Source organism: Manduca sexta, unplaced genomic scaffold (genome assembly GCF_014839805.1).
Source record: "Manduca sexta isolate Smith_Timp_Sample1 unplaced genomic scaffold, JHU_Msex_v1.0 HiC_scaffold_695, whole genome shotgun sequence".
Classification (NCBI taxonomy): Eukaryota; Metazoa; Arthropoda; class Insecta; order Lepidoptera; family Sphingidae; genus Manduca; species Manduca sexta.
In genome coordinates this window covers 1-11,000 of record NW_023595512.1, presented here as the reverse complement: position 1 = coordinate 11,000, position 11,000 = coordinate 1, and the positions used below count along the sequence as shown (strand labels likewise).

Below are 11,000 nucleotides of genomic sequence, written 5' to 3'. Positions count from 1 at the left end.
ATTTCTCGTAAACGGCAAATTAAATTACCATACTACATTAATATTAAAACTTACGGTAATTCTGCCAAACTTTCAAATCCACCCAAACTTTCGGCCAACGTGAAAATTTGTAAAGATGACAATAATTTCCTTGACTCCTTCAAGCCTCCTACATGTCTAAAACTGAAAACACCTGAATGCCCACAAGTTTGCTTTTTTGATATTTCGTACTGTGGATGAGACGGCAGTCCTAAAAATACAGAATAAATGCTAAATGAATGAAAAATAAAATTATAAATGAATTATTACGCATTTTGTTTTATTTTACCTGGGTGCAGTACTTCAGTTACTTTAGGATGGTTTAGTAACCAATTAGCTATAATCAAGGAGGATTTTTTGTGCTGCTCCATTCTTATTGCCAATGTTTTTAAACTTCTGTTAACCAAATAGCAATCCATTGGCGAAGGGACAACCCCCATAGCTAAAAATAAAAATACTTGTAAAATGCTATACAATTTATATAAAACTAAAATTAAAATAAAAAAACGTAATCTAGAAAAATTAACTGTCCTGAATCTTTAAATGAAACTATGTTTATAGAATTGGTATAAGCGTATAAGAAAGGGCATTCAAACTGAGGTTGGAATAGAAATTAATTATTAATGGATAGCTGACGTTACTCGCTTTAGTGTGAGTTAGACGATAGGGGTCGACGCAAGTTATGCAAATTAAAATGAACAATAGAACTGTAACATAATGTAAATGCGAACATATTGTATTTGCTTCGAAATCTTGCATTATTTGTTCAGTGCGCGACGACTCGACGCGAAAACAATATTAAACATATATTTAATTACACTCATGGAATACAATCTATTAAATTTCATGTTAAGACGTCATAAATAATGGTGATGGTCAAAAAGTCATAGTAATAATTATAATCAATCATGAATGGCAAGAATGATGGGTTCCCCTAAAGTATTTTATGATTTAGTTATCTGTGTATATATTTAATTAATGAATATAGTAAAACTTTGTTCAAATTACTTTAACCACAATCACAATCTTATAAAATGTCATGCAGAATAATATATTTTACGTGTTACTGAACAACGGCTCTTTGTCGAGTAAGTATAATATACTATGAATGTTGTGATTCTTTCAAACTATTGCGATATGCTACCTCACAGAGGTTTAGCGGTACTATAGTTATGAGAAGTCAGATTAAAATCTACAAAGTAAGAATGACTGGAAAATTTCATACCTATACTAATTTTAAACAATTGAAAAAGGTATGAGTACCTACACGATGAGTTACATATGACTCATAAAACGTGACAATGCAAATTTATAACGCCATGAGTTTTGTAATTTTTGCAGTATAATTACTGTGAAAAAGTTAATTAATCAGACGTCTCCCTATCGATTATATGATATTCAATCAATAAAACAATAGAAATAATTATCCGTTTAAACAGTTAAAGGCGCTGGAAAGTTTAATAGCGTAATAAAATGACCTCACCATTTTGTAGGAATCTCAATCTTTGCTCAAGGTCTTTGTCGTTGACGATCGCTGCCCCATGATAACATCTGAATGGCCATTCATGTACTTCGTCAATGAGTACACGACAATATCAACGCCATAGTCCAGCGGTCTTTGTAAATAGGACGTTAGGAATGTGTTATCCACGACAACAATTATATCATCGCGTTTCTTCTTAGCGATATTCACAACCGCTTCAATATCAACTACTTTCATAAGCGGATTTGTTGGAGTCTCTATCCAGAGCATCTAAAAACATTGCGCAATTAATTGACGTGTTTATATCTCGATATATAAATGTTTTATATATAGAGATACGTTAAAACATAACATAAATTTTAGCAATGCAGTAAATATTATCAAGGAGGATGTTATCGTTGTTGCTTTAGAACATGCCATAATAATAGTGTAATATATTTTGTCTCAGTAACGTCACGCTGCTCTGATAAAACCTGCCATAGTGAATTGATTACATACTTAAATTATAATATTATAATTCCATCGTTTCACAAGGCCGAACGTTAACCCAAAATGTTTTGTTTACCGACCTTTATAGGCCGCTTCGGTTCGCAATCATAGAAGATAAGTAGGTGCTATTAATTACAAGTTTTGAATTATCAATTGGCCAAAACTGTTTTAATGAATTAAACTGTTTTATAGTTAGTTAACAGCCTCGTATTTATGCAAAAATTAAATAAGTATGTGTAATTTCGGAATCTGTTTTTTGCTGCTTAAATCCTTTTATCTCTGTTTTATTACGCAATTGGTTTCCAAATGTTCGTTAAAATATCGGAATATTACGTTGTTTAATTTTATCTTTAATAGTTCACAGTTCAGGCAATAGCAATGATTCGAATAAAAGATAATTCCGATTATAAGTATATATAATGATTGCAAAAATCTGAAGGGCGTTAATAAAAAAAACTACGTGGCATACACAAAATATTAGTTCAGGCGGGTCAAAATTTTGCAAAAATCTTTTACGTACATATATGGGGACAGCAAAAACGAGCATATGGCAGCTTATATTAGCAATCATAATATTATTTTCAAATAAGTAGGTACTAACCTTTGTATTTTCCTTAATAGCGTCATTCACTTTTTGAAGGTCTGTGACGTCGGTAAAGGTAGTGTCTATACCCAATCTTGATACAACTTGTCTAAAAAGAAAATATATTTTCAGCAGATAATACTTATAAGCAGGGCTATTTTGTGGAAACACTCAGTGCCCCCAAAGAAAATTTCGAATATATCAAAAAAAATCCATTGAGAAGTACAGGAAGGGAAAAGTGTACAGAATAGGAATGATTTACAAAATTTTGAGAGTTATCGTGCCCCAGAAAAAATAAGTGACTAAAAAGGCCTGCTTATAAGCATCTCCATAAGCATAACTTAAATTTGATGACAATAATTCTATTCGTCAGTATCGAGATTTAATTTTTAAGTAAGTTATAATATGAATATCGATGTATTAGGTAAAAATATCAAAGTGAAAACTTGTATACTTCCATAATGTAATTCAGGGATCTTCGTAAGTAAATAGGCATGTATCGTATAAATACCATACATTGATAAGGCTATCTTAATTAGAGGACAGAATTGGCATGATATAAGTAAATAAATAATTAATCGAGAACGAGATATTTGGGTAAGGCACATTTCTAATTCAATTATTAGGTTTAAATCTTTTGAATTAATGAATAAATTAGTTGGTCAAACTTAATGAATATATTTTACACCCAGATATAAGTATCGAAAATATGGTGCGAAATTGCCTTATTGGACCGTGGAAACGTAGTTAGTTACGTATTCCGTTACGGAAAATATTATATCCTGTTTACTTTTAAGAAATTCAATAATATTTTCTCAATTTCATAGTAGAAATATCAAGCTTTAGCAGTGTGACTGGCTTAACAGAAAAATAAGTTAAATAAAGACGAATTACTTATATTTATAATTAATACCGTGCGAAGTATACATACGTAACAATAGAGTAATAAAGTTAACAAAGAAGCAAATTTTTTACTTATCTGTTCTATATAATCGTTATTATTTTTTTTCAGTAAGTATAACGTTATTTTAGAGATCTACACGCCTAAATAACTCCAATTCATAAGCTTACCATGATACTACACAATCAAACAAAACTAAATAAAGACCATGAAAATGAACTTAGGTAAAAAATATCTTACCTTAATAATCTGTTAGTACCGCCATAAACATCATCTGAAGCTACAATATGATCCCCTGAATTGAGCAGAGCAGTTACGGTAGTGGTAGCACCTAATCCGGATGCATATGCTAAGGCATATTTCGCCCCATCTAGCGCAGCCAGGCACTCTTCCAATGTGTTTCTCGTTGGATTTCCTGATCGACCGTATTCGAAGCCCTAAAAATATATGTTTCAAATAAATAATTTCAACGTTGAGTGTAAGTAAATCAAGAATCGGAATTTTATTACAGTTGGATTAATTTACGTTTTCATTGTACGATAAACTTTTCTGGTGTCGTCAAGTTGAGGTAGCCCTATGCATACTTAAATGTAAAAAAAAATATTTTTAAATTCTATACCAAAATTTTATGAAATTAAACTGTGTAGGTAATAATATATTCTTATAAATTATATAATCAGAGTAAGCATCGTCTTCCTTTTTCGATGAGGCTTTTAAGTGGAGGTGGTGTAAATGAATAATTTTTGCTATTTTCATGAAACTTACAGTATGTTCACCCGGCGCTGGTTGTTTAAACGTGGTTGATGTGACGATTGGTGTTACGACAGCTGCAGACTTCCATTTTTCCGGTTCCTGGCCAGCATGGATTGCTAGCGTGGCAAAACCAGCTTTAGGCTTCAAAAATCCTTGTTCAGCCATCTAAAATTGCAATACACTAAAAATATTTATTTAAAAAAAACAACTCCATCCACGTGCTATAAAAGAATTAATTTAGCGATAATAAATTACAATTACATAATTAAAACAATATTAATGGTTTTCATGAACAAATCAACTCAGGTATAAATTTAAACATCTGCCGGGTGTAAAAAAAATCGCACAGTATTCTAATTTTAAAAAAAGTCAAGGCTAATTGGTATGGTATAAATATGTGTTCATGTTTCATCATTCTGAATGATATAAATTATCACAAAAAAGTCACGTAATTCACACTACTTTACGAAATTGTTTTAACTCACCGTACACTAATTTCTGATTATATCGTGTTTACAAACGTTGCTTTACAATTTAACGTGATAAGCACACTACCGGCTGCAACTCAATTACTATGCCAAGTGAGCAGAAGAAACGTCATGCCACCCATTTATTGCAGTGTTCATATTGCTCCTTTATTATGGTAATAACGTGAATATTTCGTAAGAAAGAACTTACATATTTGTTACTATCGTGAAGACTGAATACAATATTCCTAGCTATATAACAATAGCATAGACGTACATATATGTGTAGTATATTTAAAATGTTAAATAAATAAAAAAATATATACGTATATAAAAAACTAAAATTTGTATATAGCAAAAACGTAAACTCTCTAGTTATAACGTTATTATATACTGCTACATTATTTTTTACCTATATATTGGACGTCAGTCTGTGGTTAATTTCATGACAGTTGACAAATGACACTGGACAGATAACAGCTGCGACTTGTTTTCGCGCCTATTTTTATACATGAAAAAGTAAAACTTAGTGTCTAAGTAAAATCTTTTATATTGTGTTGCTATGAAGATTGAGAGCAAACCCCTTAGATATGCCCACGCTGAAGGCCACACTGATGTGTGTTATACCGAAGATGGCAAGTAAGTTTGTAGAAATATGCTTGCGAATTGTTTATTCATTGATTAAACAAATTTAGTCACATTGTATTGCTTTTAGACATATAATAACATGTGGACACGATGGCGATGTAAGAATATGGGTTGATATAGAGGATGACGATCCTAGTTCCCATTGCGTTGGTGAAAGTGCTCTTGCAGTTACGTTTAAAGAGAAAAGACTCTATGTCGCGACGGATAACCATGCTGTGCAAGCTTATACTTTTCCGGCTTTTGATAAAGACGGTATTGTTACGAGATTCACAGCCCCGTAACTCAAATCAAGTCTACTGGAAAAATTGAGGTATAATATAAGTCATAGTTTTTTATTGTTTTGTAACAAAAAATTGGTACTTTACAAGATTTAGAGTATCACCCTAAGGTCACTTTAGAACATTAGTGGGTAATTAACATGTCATCCTATAAAATAAATTATGAATAAACTTATAAATTAAACTAAATTATGAATAAAGTTAACTTATGTTCTTTATTTTTTAAACATAGCTAAGTTTGTTAGCCTAACAAGGGTTGCCTTATACTAACACACCGGACTTTTGATGAGTGCTTTAGGTGCTTGCAACCCTTGAACTTATGTTCATATTTGTCTACTAAATTACTTATTTTCACATGCAGGCCTTAGGTTGTTGTTCTGAGAACATGGAAGCTAAAATATGCAATCTGGAAGGTGGCGCTCCTCTGTTTGTAATGAGTGAACATAAAGGACCAGTTCTCAGTATAGCTATATGCCCTCACATGAAATATGCCAGTACAGCCAGTGGTGATGGCGTCTTGAGGATTTGGGATATAGACACACAAAAAATTGTTAAGGAGATCACATGTGTACCTAAAATAAACACATTCTATGCTGCTAAAGTTTTGTGTAAGTTTGATTCCATGTACATGTAAATTATTATTTCTGCCTTATCATATTATGTATAATATGTGCTATGCAATATATAGAGAAAATTAGTTATATTAAATATTTTCAGGTAGAATGGATTTTGAACCATCAGAAGGAAAGTATTTAGCTTACCCAAATAACAGAGAGATCATATTATTGGACTGTGAAAGTTGGGGACAGCGGATGACATTCACACACAGTTCTGTTTGTATATTTTTTTTAAATTTATTTCTTATTTTAGAAATAATAATTGGAAAATACATCCAATGTTGGTTACAATAATTTATTTTCCAATCAATGGTTTAGTATGGGTATTTGCCCACCAGGGGGAGCTGAAAATTTGCCTACCCAAGGTATCAGGCGAGAACAAAAACAAAGAGGCTCTTTTAACAATACAAAAAACGCGTAATGCGCCTTCCTAGCAATTCAGGTATATGCAAAAAAATATGAAAAACTATATCACATTTTAGCCACCCCCTATAAGTGCCACCTGGGACGGGATGTATCGCCCCAACTACACCACACCACTGTAACCAACTAAAATACATTCTTAAAGTTATCAATGTAATATGTAGAAGTATACTCATTTTGTTTGTTATTATTCCTATTGTGTTTTCAGATTAAATGTGCGGTATCCCAGTGCCTGTTCTCACCATGTGGAAAGTATTTGGCCGGGAGCACTGTGGCTGGTCAAATTGCAGTGTGGGATATTGAATCTGGGTCATGTTTGGGGATCATCGAGCATCCCACTTCACATAATGTGTCTGCGATGGCATGGAATCCTAAAGGTGATGATGTAAATTTAAGCTTTAGTAACTTTTGTTTTGTGACTGTGTGTATAAGTTATTTCCGGGAATAAATCTCATCTCATTCTATATATTCTTTTAAAGTACAACCAAATCTGTTAGAAGTTGAAGTAAATATTTTCCTAATAAAAAAAAATATTGCAATTAATATATTATATTAAAATCAATCTGATTGCAGGTAATGGTGTCTTAGCGTATTGTGATGTTGCTGGTCAACTAGGGACACTTGTGAACTGCTATGGCAAAGATAGCAATAAACATGATGCAGCAGATGATGATATTGAAATGGTGGAAAGAGTAGATGGTAAGTATTTTTATAAATTGAATTACATATATTTTTTTTAATTTCAGTTTTCTAGCATGCACAATATCATCACAAAATATTTATAACTAAGAATAATATAAGGACTTTTTATATTGTATTTCTATTCTATCATTTTCTGCGATAAGAGACTCGTGATCTCATACTTACAGTTTGCTGACTTTAATTTATAATTTGTGTTTTCCTATGATAAAAGTTAAAATCGTAAATAAATCTCTAAGGAATAACGATAACTAAAGGTATGAAAAATGATGTATATCACGACGATTATATTTGAAATACTGATAATTATCATCTTCATCTAAAGATCTCCTTAAATGAAAACAATAAACACAAAAACAAAGTAATACACTTTATATCTTACAGTGTAAAACAAACATGTATATCCAATGACATTTTACAAATAGACGCGTCATATCCTAACAAAATTGCACATAAAAACAGCGGAGTATTTACTATAGTCACAGCCCTAGCGGCTCGCATCGATACGGCCCGAGCGAGCCCGAGTGGTTCCGAATGGGCCCGAGCGTCGGCCGCCCCGTCGCCATGACAGTCGAATGAAATGCATTTATTAGTTTAAAAATTATTTAAATAGTGTATACTTATTACTAACGTATGAAATGAAACGTTTTTCTTTCACAGTTGGAGTATAATTTGTATCGTCTAAAAACACAGGAAGGAATTTTATTTATAAAAATACAAGAAGTTAGTAAGCAGACTAGCCGCGACAGTGGTTGGAGGTTGACTAAGTGAATGTCGGGCAGTTACCTTACTTTCGTCTTGCCAGTATTGAGCTCGGATAACGTATCTATGTAATAAAAACATCTTAGTGTATATCCTCTTGGAAAATTATAAAAGGTCACATTCTAGACACAACAGATCAGTTCGAAATTAATGAAATAATCATTGGTATTTGGTGAATCCATTTACATTTACTCCAAATAATTTACTCACAATCAATAATTACCAAACATTCTAGCCAAAAACTTCAATTCGATGCAAAGAGAATTATATATGGAAATTTGATGCTTCAATTTTTTTTTTTTAGATTTGACAAATAAAACGAACAATAGTTATATTAAAACTTTTCCGTAGTATTGTAATGCTCTTTGATTACAATGCTAATTCTATTTACTTGACACTTAATGATAAAACTGATATTCTCAAAATTATTAATTCTTTAGAATCAACAAATTGAACTAATGTTTTTAATACCAAAATCCAAAAATGAAGCTATTTTATCAGCCACTACAAGCCATTCAATGAATTATCACTAGCTCAGGGATTCTTTACTTCCAGAATAAGATTTTCAATAGTTAAACCACTTTTTCAACAAGGTGATCACTGATCATGTTTAAACAATTACAGACCTAGAATGCTCATACCGGTTTTCTCCAAAATTTTTGAAAAGGCTATACATCAGAAACTATATTCCTTAATTATCATACATGAGATACTAAAAGAGTACAATTCGATTTTATTAAACAATAAATCGAAATCTCTGGCATGGTCATTTTTAGAATCAATTACTACTATAATGAACAATAAAATACCAATAACACCTATATTGCTAGATATGTCTAAAGCATTTTTTTGTGGTCCACAATTATTTAAAAACTAAACAAGTAGGGAATTCAGGGACATGCACTGGAGTGGTTCAAAAGTTACCTTGTTAATAGACAGGACTGTGTTGAGATACAAAAATGAAAAGTTTAAAGAAAATGTTTTTATGCTGAAAATGGCAGAATACTATGAGCTGAAAATAACATGTACAACTTTTTATAGTATTCAACAAATAAACTTATTGTTATTATTTGAGTTTTAATATGACAAAAATGTTGCATACATTTAAGGCATAATATTGTCTCATAAAATGATGTAATACAACTTTTCAGATGAAATCGTAGATGATTTAATAGAAAACTATGAGAGCGATGACGATAACGCCATATCATTGGAGAAAATTAAGAACGAGACGATGGGAGTAACGCGCGCGTCGTCCCGCGCCTCCTCCCGGGAGCCTGCGCCCGCGCACACGCCCGTGCCGCGCGCCGCCCCGCAGGCGCCGCTGCAGCCCGCCGCCACACCCTGCGCATCTCGAGCACAGGTCTCAATACAATTGCCAAGTATATTAAGGATATTCACTGCCTTTGTACCGACTTTTTTAAAGTGAATATACTAGTACATTAGCTTTTGCTCGCGGCTTCACCCGCGTGAAGGAGTGTTCCGGGATTAAAGTCCACTGTACGATAAAAGTCTTGCTTTATGTTTTTCCGGCACTGATAGGTTCAAACTAATTTTATCCCCATGGGGGTTGAATTTCTCAAAATCCTATTTAAGTGAATGTCTTCATCATAGTAGGTCCAATCTTTAATTTCAGTTCAATCAGTCGAAAATCTAAGAAGATTTATACAAACTTTCATCCCCTATTTTATCCCCTTAGGGGTGGAATTTATAAAAGCCTTTCTTAGGGGATGCCTCTGTCATAGTAGCTTTATGCATGCAAAGTCTCAGCCCGATCGGTTTAAAATTTACAAAGTTTCATACAAACTTTCATCCCCTATAGTATCCCCTTGGGCGTAGATAGGGGTAGAATCAAAATACTTTCTTAGTGGATGCCTACGTCATAACATCTACATGCATGCCAAATTTCAGCCCGATCCGTCCAGTGGTTTGGGCTGTGCGTTGATAGATCACTATGTATTAGAAACAAAATATGGGAAACAGAATTATATAGGTCCCAAAAGAAGTTATTTGAAAATTTTATAAGTATTTTATTTACATTCATATTGAAAGGGCAGTGATTGTTTCACACTGTGCATACATCCGAAAACATGACATAATGAATATTCAATATAACTTACTGTTATGCTTATTTCCATTAATGCACTTAATTACCCGAGTCAAGAAAATAATCCATTGCAGGTCAGCAGAGGCTATTAAAATATCGAAAACATATCGGGCAAAACATGAATTCTGTGAGATAGTAAAAATTAATATTGCCAAGATAACCTGAGAACAGTGGGTCAGGACGTATTATTATTGACCGCATAATGGGCGCATTGCATCATAGTTAATGTTTTTTTAATTAAATATAAAAATAATTAGAAAATCTCCTAGGTGAAATTAGAGATTTTTAGGTGTTAGTCTCATATAATATTGCTGGTAGGTTTTATATTTATAATAGTGCACTGCTTATGGTATAAGCAACGTTCACCTTAGATTTGCCGGTGAGTAGGACTGCATAAGAAACAAAATAATACGATAAAGAAAAATTCGACCCAAACATTTGTAAGATCTGACAGAAAATGTAAAAGGCAGTTGTATGTGATAATTATGGACAAAATAAAACAAACTAAAATAGAGGAACCTATCGAGATATCTCATATCTATTATAGTGCTAGTCAAATTATAAATATAGTGTCCCTATTTCCAGATACATGTGTTGGAACGATGTAGGCATTGTGCGGTGCCACACTGCAGAGAACGGCGAGTCCACTATCGACGTGGAGTTCCACGACACTAATTTCCATCACGGCATACATTTGAACAATTATTTGAACCACACTATGGCCAGTTTGTCCACCAGTGTACTTGCTCTGGCATGTGAAACTCCAAGGTAA

The 11,000-nt window shown here is 32.7% G+C and overlaps 2 protein-coding genes across 2 annotated transcripts; one reads left to right on the top strand and one right to left on the bottom strand.

The window, feature by feature from the left end:
* Positions 1 to 35: 35 nt before the first annotated feature.
* On the bottom strand, positions 36 to 4,913 carry LOC119193555 (cystathionine gamma-lyase-like). Its single transcript, XM_037447207.1, is given in 8 exon segments — positions 36 to 229; positions 308 to 460; positions 1,502 to 1,555; positions 1,558 to 1,771; positions 2,592 to 2,682; positions 3,715 to 3,911; positions 4,240 to 4,392; positions 4,713 to 4,913. Coding segments are annotated over 7 exon segments (1,041 nt in total). The 5' UTR covers positions 4,713 to 4,913; the 3' UTR covers positions 36 to 50.
* A 52-nt stretch (positions 4,914 to 4,965) lies between these two features.
* LOC119193554 (WD repeat and HMG-box DNA-binding protein 1-like) lies at positions 4,966 to 10,997 on the top strand (the record flags this gene model as incomplete). The annotated part of the gene is given in 10 exon segments (XM_037447206.1): positions 4,966 to 5,333; positions 5,410 to 5,615; positions 5,618 to 5,652; positions 5,982 to 6,228; positions 6,338 to 6,453; positions 6,869 to 7,037; positions 7,234 to 7,359; positions 9,273 to 9,463; positions 9,465 to 9,484; positions 10,814 to 10,997. Coding segments are annotated over 10 exon segments (1,371 nt in total), but the record flags the coding sequence as incomplete, so codon positions are not given.
* Positions 10,998 to 11,000: the final 3 nt, after the last annotated feature.